At 45.4% G+C, this 16,811-nt stretch overlaps 1 protein-coding gene across 1 annotated transcript in view; it reads left to right on the top strand.

Moving 5' to 3' along the window:
* Positions 1-16,392, top strand: part of T265_13988 (hypothetical protein) — a gene marked incomplete at both ends in the record, with an annotated part of 32,107 nt that extends 15,715 nt beyond the window's left edge. The window contains 7 exons of the mRNA XM_009171517.1: positions 109-559; positions 850-1,478; positions 2,914-2,957; positions 6,516-7,656; positions 8,972-9,448; positions 13,651-14,079; positions 15,907-16,392. Coding sequence (XP_009169781.1) covers positions 109-559; positions 850-1,478; positions 2,914-2,957; positions 6,516-7,656; positions 8,972-9,448; positions 13,651-14,079; positions 15,907-16,392 — 3,657 coding nt within the window. The remainder of the gene's footprint in view (positions 1-108; positions 560-849; positions 1,479-2,913; positions 2,958-6,515; positions 7,657-8,971; positions 9,449-13,650; positions 14,080-15,906) is intronic.
* Positions 16,393-16,811: the final 419 nt, after the last annotated feature.

The following is a 16,811-nucleotide window of genomic DNA, read 5'->3' as shown; positions in this document are numbered from 1 at the left end:
ACTGTGGGCATTTTCCCCGAAGTATGTTGATCCGTCCTGTTTAGATGAGGGAACAACAGTTGAAAGGTTTTATCCACTTGATGTTTTTTTTCGAATCGCCCCCTTCAGGCTGATGTGAATGAGGCATCGGATGCGGATAGCGTGACCGAGTCGGATGAACTAGACCATACGGCTACCAAACGAATAACTGATCGCAGTCAATACCTGTCAACAAAGTCAAACACGTACAACCGTGGGGTAGATGGAAAGTTATCCACTGGTTGCAGTTCGTCCTCCACCTCCTTTGTGTGTCGTCGGTCTGGTTCTGCTGGTATTGGAAGCTTGCTGATTTTTCGGCTGCATGCAGCCCTCTCAGACGATTGCAAAGCACTGGTCCACCTGTTGACTAACTGTTTAGCTGACTTACCAAGTCGTGTGCACAGCCCCAAGTGCGCTCCGGCTAACTTGGTTATCGGTAATGACGGTACATCCGATAGGAAGCGTCGCTGGCGTGGTCAGATCTCAGATTCCGAAGAAAGAGCCAATAGCCATGCTTCCTCCGAAAGGAACAATGACTGTGGTAAGTCAGCGAGGGGTCATTCACGTTCGAGGCATCACTGCAATGATGTTTTTTCCGTACTTTTAAGGAGCGACCAGCTCGACTGCGTGTAATCATTTTGCACAACTAAACGTTACTGTCTTGCATCTGTATAACTTTTGCCTTACTTTCGAAATCCGTTGCTCACTATTTTTCAGCTTTATACTGCTACTGTTTCTTTGGCAAACTTGTCCATGCATGTTCCTCTTGTTTGTTCGAAAAAACGCAGGTAGTTCGTCTTACTTCCTTTTTTTCTGACGCCTGTCTCATAGCTGCAAGTGCACGCCCAGCAACCAAACCGACGGTACCCCAGAAATCGTATGTGGCCAAGTTACACTGCCATTCGTCTGACCCAAAGGCGGCACCGATCAATGAATTAGGCCCGGAACAACAGAGCATTAACACAAACGCACAAACTAGCAAGCCTATCTTGACCGTGTCCGGAAGTATCGCTACACAAGAGTGTCAGACCTCCTTACTTCCCTCTCCGGAGGACGAAGATCCGGAAGAATCAGAGGCAGCCCAGTGGTGGTACACATTTTGGTCGAGTTCTTTGGCCACCATCGCCACTTGCTGTGATCTAATTCGCGCCTTGGTTACTGGCCCAGCTGTGATTCTGCACAAATATTTTTTCACCCGAGCTGATGTGGGTATTTGGGCACTTAGGGCTACATCATTTCCAGAGGACCGAAAACTCAGTCCTGCAAGGTTGCCAAGTTTAACCACCACGACAACGACATCAGACAGTTCGAGTCCGTCCGGGTTTATTGGTAACCGGTTGGTCTACAAATGTGCGCTTCTTTCATTGGTCAAGCTCAGTCGCGTGCGTCAGGTGACCAAGGCGTCCTATTCAGAAATTATTCTGAGTCTGTTAGCTGGCGGACTACGAGCCTACCACCAGGTAACCAGTGAACTGATTAGCACAGTCTGATTGTTTTCTATCCATCATTCTGTCGATAGCTTTTTTCTGGTTTTTGACAACCCTTGTGGATCGTGGTCCTACGTCCTGTTTTCCAGTCAAAACTCTTACACTTGTAGGCGTTATGCAATGAACAGGGGCTCAGTGACGATCAGAGTTGATCGAATTTGGTTTCATTTGATTTTGCTGAATTTCACTGTAGGTACATTTCTGCTCCATATTCAAGTCGTGTGGAAAATATGTAGGTAAGAGCATGTTGCTGGTCGGACCAGACTGTTTGAAAGGCTTAAGGAACCGCAGATGGAATACGGCTGAACAGTAACGCGCCAGCCACAAGATTGCTGAAAACTCATCAGAAGCCCACGACCGGCTTCACCCTTATTGGGGTTAACCAGTTTGGCACAGACTCCTGGTTCCCGTCAACCTTGTGTTCTACTTGAACCCAAACTGCATGAAATTCGGCAAAAACACTCATTTGCATATCATTTTGGTTTCCACTACATCTGAGTCCCGGCTGGATGTCTCGTCCATACAATTTACTGTTATACCTCGAATACCGTACCGACTGATTCATGAATACGTTGAAAATGAACATCACAAATGAAATATCCATCTGGGATTCAGATGAGTCTCTCGTGAGGGCCGTTGGACTGCGTTCTCCCTGAGCATCCATCACGTGGACAATTTTAACTACTAATGAGTTTAATAAGTAGCGAATGTCCGGCAGAAAATGTGCGACGGGAATGCACCGTAAACTGTTTCTGAATTCCACTTCATTCAGTTCACAATCATAGGATCGGTGACCATTTATGTACGTTTCCATATTTGCTCATATTTGCTCGGATCACGGTAAACTAAACTTCAGAGAACTCAGTTTTATTCTCTGAATTATTGCGCTTGATAGAGCAAATTTGCTGGAGACACCAGGGGAAAATGTTATCCTACTTTTCAAACCGGGCAGAATTAAGGCGAATAAACATAGGTTTCTACTTAGTAGATCCTTGTTTTTATAGTATCACAGTTTTTCAGTCAGAAGGACGAAGACTCAATGCATTTTTTCAATGGGTTCCTACTGACTGAGCTCCCAATCCGATGATGTTCGTCAACTCACAAGACTTTCCTTTCTAAGAGAGTATCGAGACTACAAGTTCGCAGGCTCATTCCATTACCGTATTGTCCGTTCATTCTCTTTTTGGGGTGCACGATATTCTTGTTCACTTACGTTTGTCACATTACAGATCATTTATATATTTCCGCCCTATACTGGCAAGTTCTTCGATAGGACTGCCTTAATGCCTCATCTACTGCGATAATGTTCTCGCACCGAAGACTTAAGCCCTTTTTATAGGAACTCTGAGAGCCATCCGTAAAACGGACATACAAATCCATTAGTGTCATCGAGCGAATCTTCCGTTAGGAGAAAGGCCACCATCCCGGAGGCACTTACGGTGGTTTCACTAGGTAATCACGCGTAAGTAATCACGTACTAACTGTTCGTGACATTTGACCGGATTCCTCATTGGTCTGACACTGGTCTGGCTTGTGAGGTAACCGATTTAATACCTTGCGTGACACCGATGTGACCAAGTAGAAATGAGACCCAGGTGTACCAAATGCTGTGGGCGTATCAGATGGTTGCATCAGTTAGAATGATGTGGACGCAAGCTTCATGATTTGAAAATGAACTGCAAACGTCCTGGTAGTCAGGTGTAATCAGTCACGCAAACAATACTACTCATTTGTAAACCCGCACCGCTAACTGTTTAATTCTTTCTACTTATCTTTGAAGTCAACTCAGCGCCAGACTATCCACACTTAATTTGTTCAGCCATCTTATTTTGTGATCGGCTTTCCTCTGCAACAGATGAGCAAAACTATAGCATTCAGTGCACTAGTCATGGCCGACGAGCTGAATTAAACTGATACTTTTTGGTTCACTTGATTACGAACCCGGATCTTGTCACCTCTAAATGTTTGTTGTTAACTCTGGACGAAAGTGCTGAAGTTCCAGTCCACCCTGGTTTAACTACCTATCTGTGCACATGTTTCAGAAATGAAGACTTAAAATAGGTCTTGAAGAAAAAAGCTTGAAGCACATCACGTAAAGTCTGCCCTTTTTCAAGACCACCGCTTCCATTTCTAATCACGAAGTAATTACAAGGATAGTGTCGTCCATCAGTGAGTGTCGCTTAGCATACTGTTCGTCAGTAAATCCACACCCACTAGCTTGGAGCCTTACCGTGCACCTCTTCAAGCCATCTAAAATCGTAAAGTCGGGAAAAAAGGAAGATATCGAAAAACCCAGGTGAACTACGCTTTATGTAGAGGAAGCTCAAGCTAACTATTCGTGAACGCTAAGTCCGCCTTTTCAGCTGGTATACAAGGAATAAGCTAACAGTATATCCACTCAAACGCGTTCCCGAACCGATTGTGGGACAACCATATTGTGAGTTTTTTACACTTCTGAGCGACAGGAGTCGTATCACCAGGTGAACGTCTTGGGATCTCTGCTACACTGCATTTCCGTGTTGTAGCTGAGATAGCTCAGCTATTAGTGTGAGAGACCACTGGCTAAAAATTCTGTCTTTGGAACCCTATCCTAGTTTCGTCATTGTTCCCCTTTAGGACCAAAGAACCTGACAGTATCACAACCCTCGATATCGGTTCAATTAGAGGATGCCACAGCTAATTCAACATTTATTATTATTAGTGGTAGTAGTATCGTTAGTTCCGCGTTGAGGTGATTGCATATGTGGATTTGTAGGGCTAGGAATGTGCCAGGTTCCCCTGGTGTTGACGGAATGTGCATCTTCCATCTTGTTGCTGAACGTTCCTGACACTCGGTGTATGCAAACAGTGTCCGTGACAGTGCCTGTGCTATGAATCCCTCGCTGAAGTACTGCTTTCGGACACACGTGTGCTGATCAAGCAGGCACACGTCGAACGCCACCTCACTAGTACTTTGTCCATCGGGCGAGTGGCTGTTTCAGCGTTAGGCCCTGCGGTCGTTTCTAGTGAGGTAGCTGGATTTGCACGACAATATGAGCCAAATTCAGGCCACTTGTGGCCCGCGCAGATCAAGTGGCAACAAGTGTGGAGATTTGGGTTGTGTGTGGCGAAGTGGATACTTGGATTGAAAACACTGAGAGCTGCACACCGTTGAAACTGTCCAATATCCTGACCACCAGATGCAGTATTTTTAACTAGCAATGATGGGAATCAACTGTAAATACTTTGTTTAGTTATATTCAACGCGGCGTTCGGCTTTCACTGGGTACTGCCAGTCCCTTGTCCGGCTTGTTTGGTACGTGAGTCGGCGATGTGAAGGCAGCACATTGATCAGCTGCAATCAGGATGCGTCTTAGGACTAAAGTCCGGCACGGGCTATGTAGATTTGGCAAATGACGCAGTTGGCCTCTAGTTGCTGTCCAAGCAGGGCTGAGGAATGTCTTTGGGAATAATGCCTTCCTAATTAATCGTCGTGGCAAATGCATGTGAACGGCCATCCAGGAAAAAACGCAACAGCATAAATCTACCAGATTGGTGGTTATTTCACCAAATTGGTTCATACTATACCAAAACAAGCCCAGAGTGCAGACTGGCTCAGCACTGAAAGAACTTGAGGTAACCCAATGGTTAAGGCCCGAACTTACTGCCCGGGAGGTCCGTGGCTAGGCCCAATCTCTGCACCTCGACTGCTTCGTTTTAGGGTTGGGCAACCTGGTAATAGCTCATCTCTCCTACTTCCTTCAGCTGGCATGGCACCTATGCGTTGAAAGGGTTTTGCAGCTGAGCTATTGTATTTTTAAAAGGACTGGAGAATCTAATTCAACGAAACGTTGGTCATATGGCTCCTAACATTAGGATTCCAATGCACGCTTCTGTACTACTTTTAGACAGATATATTCACTTTCCATAACGAATTACACTCCACTGTTCTTCCATTTGCTCACCATAGTTCATTTCAAACTGCTCCGTTGTTTTTGTCCATCTTTGGGGAGAAAATGAACGGTGCCAAAACATCACATGACTCCGCTACGCACACAATTCGCTTGTCAGGGCAACTGGTAGCACAGACCCGACATTTTCACCAACCTCTATATGGTCACGGATATGCCAAAAGTACGGAATTACTTGCTCTATTCATTGCATAAGTAAATGTGTTGGAAAAGCTAGCCGCAACCAAAACGGGGACCTGCTAGCAAAACAGGAGATATACCGCACTCTAAAAACTCTGGTGGTGTCCTCACTACCACGCCACTTTGGTTTCTACGGGAAATCCAGTTGGTTCTCTAGTTCGCTATATTCTTTAAATGAATGTGCTGTACAAAGACCGTATCATGTTTTGGTTGGTGCGATACTCGAGATATCGCAGTATATTTTCATAAGAGAGACTACTCACAAAGTTTTTTAAAACTCTTCGACAACCCACGACCGGTTTCACCGTCCTTGGGGCTCTTCAAGTAGGCGCAAACAATCTGTGTTCTTCTTGAAACTAAATTGTATGAAATTCGCACTCTAAAAACTGAATGTTCCATTCGAACCAGCTGATTCTGTGTTGTAACCTGGAAAAAGTACATGCCATCGCGTTACGTCACCGGATCTCATGAACAGGATGTGATTACGGCCGATCAACAGGTCAACATACATTACTGAATGTGTGACATGGTTGCAGTGTGCATTAAAAACATGCTACCCTCTGTCGCTGAAAACACCAAAGACACGGGACTTTTTCTTAACCATGAGACATCGCATACTCGTCAAGCCTCCTTTTCAGGAGGGTACATATCCCAGATCAATATCGCCTACAGGTGTTTGTCTGCAGAGGGTTTACTTCATTCGTGAAGTAGACTGGAATTAGTGAAGCTGGGATATTACTCATCTGTAGAAATTGTACGAGGGTGGTGTAAACATGCAGCTCGTCTGACAGATTTTGTATGTCCGCTTCCAAAATTTTCTTTAAACCCCTACTCACGGTTCCTTCTGAAAAATTACTCCTTCATTCATACCTTTTCGGAGTTTCTTATTGAGCAATGTCGTAATCACCTCGATTCCCTCTCCCATCATCACTCTCGTTTTACAGACTGTTGGACTGAAACACCCACCGGATTTGCTTTCGTTCTTATCGGTAGAGGTTCCGGTTCTTCCTGGTTGTTCCATCAGTGGCCTGCAAAACGGATCCGTCCAACAGTTAAATGTTCAAGGATGTGATGCTTCCCCGTGCACCGGGATCACCAGATTCTTGTCCCATCAACACCGGTTGCGCCATCAGCTGACTACAGGTTCAGTTCACCGTCCTCGCAAGCAGCAAATGCATCAGAATTCACAACTCCAGCGGCACCAAGCAGACAGCCTGGTCGAGACGGGATTAGTAGGAAACGAGCACCGAATGGTTGCCATGACCGCTCCACCAACCACAATGAATACACTGTGTCCAGGACGTCACGTGCTAGCTGATATTTGTCTGCCAATCAATACCGAGGGTATGCTTCCTCGGTTGTGGGAAACCAGACAACGCCTTATTGAATTGAACAATTCTGTTGACCCGCTATGTCTGGCATGGGCACGAACCATACTCTACACCCTGATGCCCCATCCTTTGGCTGGTTGGATTGAGGCCAATTGTGGTGGTTCGGCCAAAGCCAGTGTGAGTGTGACCGGTGTGGAAGTCGTATCACCGTTCACTGGCCACTCAAAAGACCAAGAACCGCACCAAACTTACCAGATGCCACCGACACGCCGATTGGCCTACATGTCTTTGTTGGCAAGTAAATCTGCCGAGGCGCGTTCTCTTCGACGCCGGCTACGTCAACGTCTTCCTCGTGGGACCTCGATCTATCCGCCCCGGTTGGGCACTAGTTTCCGTGCCTTGGCCCGTCATCTGACCAACGCAAATGCCGGTCTAGTTTATATCGGCGGATCTCCTGTTGTGCGAATCGATACTTGGATGCCTTCCCCACGACTTGATTACTGCTCACCACCGGTCGAAACGGTCCCTACCAGTTCACAAACAGATCTGGATTCAAAATGGGTAATTTGCAGAAATCTGAGCGTCACATTCACCACCTACGCTGGTCAGTTGTCACTGACGTTCTCCGCTGACCGCGCTCTGGACAACGACCCCAACCTGGACCTGATCTTACATGCAATGCGCGTCCAGGTGAGTCGACCCAGCTACTTTCTTCAGTTGACTGCGTTACCCTTCATCGACCATATAATACACAGCATAGCTGTAATAAATATCCTGAAATCCGGAAGGTAATTGATAACACCTTTTTTGAACGTTCAGATCTCGAATTCATTTAACAATTTTCTTCTACTAGTTTCACGTAGACCTACCGTAGACGGTGACCTCTCCTTCACTGTTCATAGCACGTGCTACGGTTAGAACCCAGTAACTACTAAGCGGACTGTGGTTCAAAGTATAATACGATAACTGTCCGGTGACAATGAACAGTTGAAGTTGGTCTTCCCAGTACCCGCTATTACCCCTGAAATACAGGGTTTCCACATTTTTGGTAACAAGAACTAGGTCAAGTTTTCTCCGTGGCCCTAGTTTCAATAATCTTCCTCTTATATTAGGGAATTTGCATAACTATTCTGTTGGGATACACTTTTGTTGGTTGACATGCACCCACCTTCGGGATCAGAGACGGCATTCACCTGTCTGGATTGTTCATCTTGATGCGGCCCGTCGTTAGTGGCTAAAAAGTTCTCTTATCCATGCCAAAACCGCCATCAGCATTGTGGTGTGGTGTTTAGTTGTTGGGCTGTTCGCCGATCTTGGCAGTCGGATTTCAAACATTTCATCGCCAGGGGCGATGACATCGTCAGTGCGGGGTTGATTGGGTTGCAGGTGTACCTACAGTGACTTTGATATGTCCTTGAAAATCAACAAAGTAAAGGTGAACACAGGTACACTGCACTTCACACGGTTGCTGAAATCTGCTGGACAACCCACGACCAGTTTCGTCCGTCTTGAGGTTCATCAGGAAGGCTCAAATCCGAGTTTCCGTCAACCTTATGTTTTACTTGAATCCAAGTTAGACGGATTTCAATAAATACAATCATTTGAACATCCATTTGGTTTTCACGAGAGACTCAACTGCTCTCGCTTATGATATCCTTCAAGTGAATGTGCTTCGCAAAGGCCTCCCCGAATTTCTGTTTTTAACAACCTTGTGGCGACCTTCCTTTATGAAAATATACTGCGATACCTCGAACATCGTATCAACTGAAACATGAGGCGACTTTTGTGCAGCACATTCAGTTGAAAAATGTCATAAACGACAGGTGTAGCTGAGTCTGTCTTGGAAACCAAACTGTTATGCAAATAAGTCTTCTTGTTGAAATATATTGTACGGCATCATATTCAGGCATCAGGTTTACCTCACATCTAAACCCATTTAATAAAATCATTTTTCTTTGATTTTCAACATACCGCTGCCATATAAATCCTTGTCTTTCCTTGAAAGCTTCGCAAAATGTGCCGTCTGTTGGCTGGTCGACATGTAACCACCCCGGCTGATCGATGGTTATCTCAAAGTTCAAACATCGAGCCCCGCTCCTCGGCAACCTCGGCTGTCAACCTTAGTCCATCCCTCAACCCTAACCTCGTACTCCACCAAGACTCCGCGTTCTCTTCTCCATCTTCTCCGCCGTCTACTTCTCCTTCCTCGTCATCACCAGATCCAAGTCCACAAAAAGTACCGGTCACCTCGAATACACCATCTATTGCAGAGTTGAGACAGTCGAGGCGGATGCGTGCGTCACCAACCGCCCCTCTTACGGACGCCAAAAACAACACTAGCTCTAGTGAGTCACCCAGAAGACAGAACAGGCCACCTTCTGGTCGAGAGCACAGGGAGCCTTCAGCACTGACAAATAAGTCTCCCAATACTACGTGGTATGCGGCAGCCTATGAATGTCAGTCAAATCAACCTACGGAACAGGTAACTTTGTATGTTTTAGTCAATTAATAATTCCTTTCAAAATTGAGACAACTCTATAATGATCAGAAGCACCAAATTATGGGGTTCGTCCTGCACAGGGCGATTTGCCCCATCGAATTCACCTTACCCGTGTAATTTAGTAGCGAGAGCCAATTACGTTATCATTTAGGAAATTTATGAAAGGAATCGATGGATTTATTACTTTTCCAAAACATATTAGCTTCTCATTCGGCTCCAGATGTCTTACAGATAGTGACGGTCTTTTTATACAACTTTTTGGGATATAAAAACAACTCAGTTAGATTACTACAAACCCGGCTGCCGCATTGGAACATCGTTTATGTGTCACGACAGCCATACGAACGTATTGGCTCTGCCCTACCCTATTCATTTTTTCCTGATGCGTAGGCCAAGATATTTTCAGCTTGCTGTGAGACTCGAAGAGTAAAAGAAAGTTGAAACCACCAACCTTAGATGGTGTACGTCAGTGGTTGGAGATACTGACAACCATGACCCAGTCGAGTCCCGAATGGCTTCCGTGAATTCGAGCTGCTGATTTAAGTGCATAAATTTGCCGTTCATGTATCAGTCACACTATAAGCACTCTACGGTACTTCGAGTTTTTCGCCTTTTAGTTTCCCCATCATGTTAATAATAGTGATCGCTGCAATACGAAGTATGAATGTTAAAACTACCGACTACAGGGATGATGATGATGATTGCCTCATGTTTTTGTGTTTTGCAACCGATAGATAATCCTCGACCTCCCGGTAAATTCTGCTTGTTTTCCAGAGGTACCGTAGACATCTTGACATACTTCATTTGACTTGTCACCCGTTATGCGTGATACATCTGTGGCGAATACACTGAATACATCAAAGTTTGTCCATAAATTATGCACCCAACTCGTCTATGGAGGTCCCCAAATCTACCTCCCGTTTGCTACTGTTTCATGTACGGTTGACAGAACAACTTTGAGTGACTGCCTGGATGCTACATAGGCGCACTACGACATAATGACTATCGAATCCCCTAGAACCGCGTCGGTCATCGTATTTTCAACCGTGATGGCTACGTAGGAAGGAGTCTACGAGAACTTCTGATAAGCTGTGTTCGCGCAACTTCCGTACCGGTTCTTGGCTTGCTGCAGTTGCTCTCGATAACAGATAACAAAATTGTCCGCGTTTATGTTTTCGTTCTGGTACAAAGGTTTACACTAACTTTATCAGATAGCTGTGCCTCCACAGAAGAGCACTAAACTACAGACTAGCGAGCACAGACTAATAGACTCCCACCACTTTTTGTTGTCACTGCAAACGTGTAATCTTATCACTCCGCTAATCATCTTATCACCGGTACGTTACTGTTTGGTTCATCAAATTTGAAGCAAACTGAAGTCGACAATTTAATGAATAAAAGACAAAATCCTGAGCGTGTTTCATCGGGGCTAATGGGATGACGGTAAAACCTCAGTTAGACAGCTTATTAGAGAACATTGGTTAAGTGTTAAGTGTGTTAAGTGTGAGATTTGGTTTCTTTCAGTGCAAGCAAACAAAACAATAATCAGAAACCAGCCGAGGTGTGCAGAAGGGAAACTTGAAGCTTATCTGTCAGGATTTGTCTGTCCACAGTAATTGAGATAATTGAATAGTCAAGACAATGGATTTTTAAAAATCTAACTCTGTTTCGAGTTGCATAACTCAAGGTAGGGCTTTTAAATGTGAGTCAAACTAGCTAGTTTTGATCCCAGCGGAAATTCTCAACTGCCGGGTGTCCGACAATCATTGAAGCCAGTGCTTTTTGGATCACGTTATATTAACTAAGTTGGGGCAAGTGATCGACAATGAAATCGGCGCAATCTTTGCCACTAGTGTGTTTAAGGCTATTCTTAGCAAAGATGTCAAGAGCTTCAACAAGACTTTGTAAAAAAAAATCGCAGATATCATGCTCGTTACAGGATGATAGTCATGATTTTCCTCAACGGATTGTGCCTGACGTTGTGACAGGCATAAGCATGAACAGTAGGCCACCTAGTGCCAAAGGAGGTTAACGTCTTGGAAGATGTCTGATCGAGAATTCATTGTTCCAGGAAGGCTTGCTAAACGATCGGTGGACTTGTCGCTAGTTGCTGTCTGCTTAACTATGGCAACGTTTTATTTTTCCTCACACCTGTCGGTGAGGCGAAAGCCAGCGCGATACCTGCTGGGGACCTGGGTGAAGTAAAGGGTAGTAGCCGTAGGCATAGGGAAAATATGTGTGATAATTCTTCATAACATGAGGAGCTTCTCCTTCGTGCCATCTTCCATAACAAAAAATAGCGGATTCTAATCTCATTCATCCCATCGGCGACAAGTAAATATAGGAAACGGAAGCTGTATTAGTGCACAGGTGGCGATAGCCATAATACAAATCAGAAGGTGAATGTGCACTAATAGAAGTTTTTTAGTGTGGTTGCGGCACGTATGAAAATGAATACAATGCGAAATGGGAGCAAGTCAATAAAGGAACTTATCGTATGTGAGAGTCCCTTGGTGAAAGTCCGGACGGCGGTAACGTGTTTTCTCCGCAGTTTGGCTGCTACACGTGTTCCATGATTGTCCGTGGACTTGTGGAGAGGTTGACGTCCTGCTCCCTGCGCGCGCGCGAGTCTGTGCGTGTTGACTGTGTTGTCTGTGTAGCAGGTAAGTCGTGGGATCTAGTAAACACCCATGTACTGGACAAATTAAGTGAAGTTGGTTGAGGGGACATGGAAATGTCCGCTACAGCTGCTTAGAATAATTCAAACCTAAAATGAGGCCACATACATCACTTGTGGCGTTCGTTTGGGAAACAGATCTCATGCTATCGAAGTACGCACGAGGCCGCACGCAATGCCTGATAGCCAGTGCCTAAACGGGATTCTCGGATGCGAACCTCCGTGAATAGTATCACGTCAAACAAAAGACCATGTGTCAAACTGGCTACGGATAAGACGCCGTCGCCCTCTGATTGGCCAAAAGATTAACCTCTCGATCCGTCACGGTTACCGCGACCGTTCCAGAAATTTCAGTAGCCCGCTTCAAGAATGGTTATTGTATCCTCACTCTGGCCCACCACATGTGGAAGGTGGATATTTCTATGGTGTAAATGGCCGAGTGGGTACACAGACCCCCTGGAAGGTCCACAGAATACTCACCTTCCCAATAAGTCCACAATCCTGTTCAATGTGGTGTAATTTTGCCTTTTGGGAAACGCCATGAGTCTCGCGATCTCGAAGAAAGTGCGACAGAAGCCATGTATCAGGGGTAGATTTAAGACGAACGGTAGTCCATGGATTGATTCGAAACTGCTCTATCTGGTTAAACTCAGACTCTCCGAAGCTATTGCTCGGTAAGCATCAGATTTTGAATTACAAGGGATACCACCCGATTATATTTCCTGCTTGCATACTCCATTCTTTTAGTTGTCCGACTGGGATATCAGTACTCACGTTATAGTTGGTCACCACAGAATATTGAGGCACCCATTGCTGCTTTCAACAAACGAAGCCTTGAATGTTGGTGGGTGCATACTCAGCAGTGCTACACCCATGGTGAATACCGGTGCTTAACTAACACAACAAGGAAGAATAAGTGCTTCAAAGAAGAATGAAAAGAAATGGGAAGGCTAGGGTTCTAGTCCAATAGATAAATAAGTAATCAAGACAAACAAAGCGCACTCTCGTAGGCGTAACTCAGGAACCTAAGAACGAGCCTTTTTGCCACGACGAAACTTAGCTCCGTAAAATTTGTGAAAATGGGACAGGTTCCTCCTCTCATGGAACACATTTAAGACCTCTTCATACCCAGATGAGTGACTTGTCAGGGGAGAAACACTCCTATTTCCCGTGCTACTTACAACCCACTCGTCAGAAACACTGTATTTCCGGAATATATTCGTTTCACTCTAGGGAGATCGTCATTCAGTAGGGACTACTATGGTTGGTTCTGTAAAGCATATTCAGACGGGATTACAGCCCGCACTAGAGGAAACCGCATGGAATCGCTCCCTTCGTATGGTCTGATGAGGGAGAACACATTGCTGAAAAGCTAATTTCGTGAACATTCAGCCTGGTATTATCAGTCTGGCGTCCCCATTAATATAAAACCGTCAAAAACTCCAGTTGGTTGTCATGATCTTCCCAGCACAACCACATTACTCGATTGAAGTTTATCCCTTACTAGCTTCAAGACCGTCTCCGCTGGGTTCAGCAACAATTAACCGACGCGGCGACGTGCACAGGCCCCGTTCGACACCGTCTCACCGAACAAGAGCTAGGAATTCTTCGTGCGGAATTCTGTGCTTTACTCAGAGAGCTCAAGCAAAGGTGCAGTCTCGGTAGTTTGGGTATCACTACGGAACTGGGTGACTTGCCATCCTCGGAAGAAATATTGACTGCTCGCTTCGCTAATGGACGATCCACGGTGACCACGAGGCATCCGGTAGAGTCATCGAAAGTGGAGATGCGGAGGAATAAGTCCGATACTTTCAACTCATACATTACGGAGGGGTCGGCCGTAACCATACGACCTTCCGCTAGCAAACTACCAGGGACTGATGGCTACGTGAGACGAAAAAATTCCACTTCCCTCGAAGGAGGTGATTTTGATGAGGTGAGTTGTGCAATATCATGCCTACATTCTGTGGTTATTTTATTCATATCAAAATGTTTGACACGTTTGACCTGGTCTAGGTCAACGACTAACCAAGCCAAACATCGGAAGCTGGTGAGGACCTTGAGTACCAGATAAATGATGCAAGTGCACCAAACAACAGGGCCTCCAACTAATCTGATGTATGACACAGATCGTCTTTTAAGTTTTTCACTCGGCTATCAAAAGCCTACGGAATCGCCTTTCTCAGTCATCACGGGTCAAAGGTCTCAACCTATTTTGATGCAGATCGTAACTGAATGGAGGATCTTAGCTTCGTAAAAATCTATGTTTCGGATGTTTCCAGCACAAATTCCCGGTTGGATGACTTGTCATTCGGCCCTTCCAACAGGTTTCTGATTCACTTCTGAGGGTCTTGTTGGGTGTTTCGTTCGTCGGCAATCGAAATGGAATTCGTCAAGATATTTAACTGGTTGTGGTTAACGTCTCCGCAAAGTCATCTGTAATCCGAAGAGATGAAATTATTTGATGCCCCCTCAAAGCCTCCTTTCGACCATAACCCATAGCTGACTGTACAACCAGCGGATTGCCTGGTTCAAAAAATTACGGACTTAGTGGAGCTACTCATGAGTAGCTTAATTTATTTTCCATTCGTGTTTTCCAGGCACCGCCACCGGACTGAATGCGTGATCTGTTTTGCTCGTGCCTTGATTCCTACCCGAGTAATTCCCCACAACGACGGAATTCGCGCAAACATCTGATTTGCTGATGATGTCTCAGTTTTTACGGCTTTCGATTACTTTCGTGGTATTTGTGGGTAAAGAGTATTGTAATTGTAGACCGAACAGTTTTTCGCATCGTTCTCTTCCATGCTCTTAAATTCGCAGGATAAAATACATTGAACCAAATAAGGGAGCCGCGAACAAATGCCGAGTTCTGCGAGGAAGTACAAGATAAAGACGGAAAACAAGTGCTGAATGGCCTGTTCACCTTTGAATGGCCTGTGGTGCAAGCATCTTGGTGCATCTACTTGCTTACGGAAACACTAAATTGAGAGTAAACTAGTTAGCTCACACACGTTAGGGTCGTAAAGGCGATAAAAACGACAAAAACGCGCTCGACAAACTACAGGAGGGATATCTTTTGCACAAACTCTGTGCTTTAAAGCTACCAGAACTTTCAAGGTTGATTCGGTGCCTTTTTCTTGTTAACCTTTAATTAACCACACTTGTAGGGATTCTGATATAAGATTTTAGTTGCCTCAAAATGACACGTGTATCCAGCTGAACACGACTCACGTTTGAGCCACTGAACGACTGTCGGTTGAGTAACGAGATCTTGAATTTGACTGGATAACAAACGATTGTAATGATGCCAGTTGTGTGATGAGTGAACCCCCCACAACGAACGTCTGTTTGCTGACGAATAATCCCATTTTTGGAACCGTCACGGTGGTGACACTTGACTGAGGTTCGCGTTCTCTAGAAATCCCTCTGGATTACCATCGTTAGCTTGTATTCCTGATCGAATCCCTATTTGTGAAGACTCACTTGTGTGCTCAAATTTCATCATCCATGTTTGGCTGGATACATTGGTCGCACTAAGTGACAACTAGTAACCTGGTTCATAAAGGTGGTCTCTCTAAGCGTTGGCCACCATCTATCCCGGTCGCTAGTCAACTGCATCTATACCCTGGCAATATTGAAATGAAATCGTCATTAATAGAGTACCAAACTTTACGTCGGATTCTGATGTGCATTACACACCCGTTTTACTCCCGAACTCCTCCATAATCAGAGCACTAAAAAATGTCCGCACATTTTGTAGGATCCCGATTTCTACATCGAGGGATTTGACGACGAGGAAGATGACCTGGAAGACGAGGATCTTGTGGTTGCAGCACCGGAGACAGAAGTAAAAGAAGTGGCAGAACGATCACGGAGTTCCCCAAACCGGTTGGTTGTCCCCATTACCCAACCTGCCAAAACCTGCTCACACGCTTCACTGGCTGAAAGGTTGATTCCAGGTCGAAAGAGTCGCCAGCATCCGGAGCGCAAATCACAGGCCATCGACAGTCGTCAACCCAAGAAGAAACGTCCCAGTCTCATCAATGTGCATAACAGACGGCGGCGTTCATCACGGCTATCCACAGATATGGCCAGTTTCGATCTGATCCCGAACCGCCGAGGGTCTCTAGGTGCCACCGCAGGGGTTCCAAGTGCGGATGGTCTGCTGGCCAAGCTGATAAAACCCGCCAAACTCCCAAGTGCCTTATTCTCAGGCCAAAGTGATTCAAAGAGGAGTAGGAAGTAGACGCCCCCTCAGTTTCAGATCCGACATGAAATAGGTGAGCTCGCTTTCCTTTTGACTCACTTTCCTTCAACAATGTCTCTGTAGTTCACAAATATCCATCTTCTCAACTCGGTCTCAATTTGAAAGTATCCTGCCTTCCGAAATGATTGAGGGGAACCTGGGTAACATATACCCAGCCCGGACCAAATTGCCAATTGAGGGCCCTGAGCTAACCTAAGTCGAGTATCTAGTGCACAAGACTAGCGCATGTAAGTGCTAACAGTCTGAAAGCACAAATAATCTTCGGTGCGTGATGCTGGCCTTCACTTCTGTTTTTGGGCCTTCTTTTGTCCTGGTCAGTTAAACTGTAACCCGGAGATGATCAGTAAACCGCGTTGATTCAAGGATGGTGAACGCATTCAGTGGCATTCCTTTAATCT

Source organism: Opisthorchis viverrini, assembly GCF_000715545.1.
Source record: "Opisthorchis viverrini unplaced genomic scaffold opera_v5_131, whole genome shotgun sequence".
In the NCBI taxonomy this organism is placed as follows: domain Eukaryota; kingdom Metazoa; phylum Platyhelminthes; class Trematoda; order Opisthorchiida; family Opisthorchiidae; genus Opisthorchis; species Opisthorchis viverrini.
The sequence above is the reverse complement of the archived record's forward strand: the minus strand, read 5'-3'. Positions and strand labels throughout refer to the sequence as shown.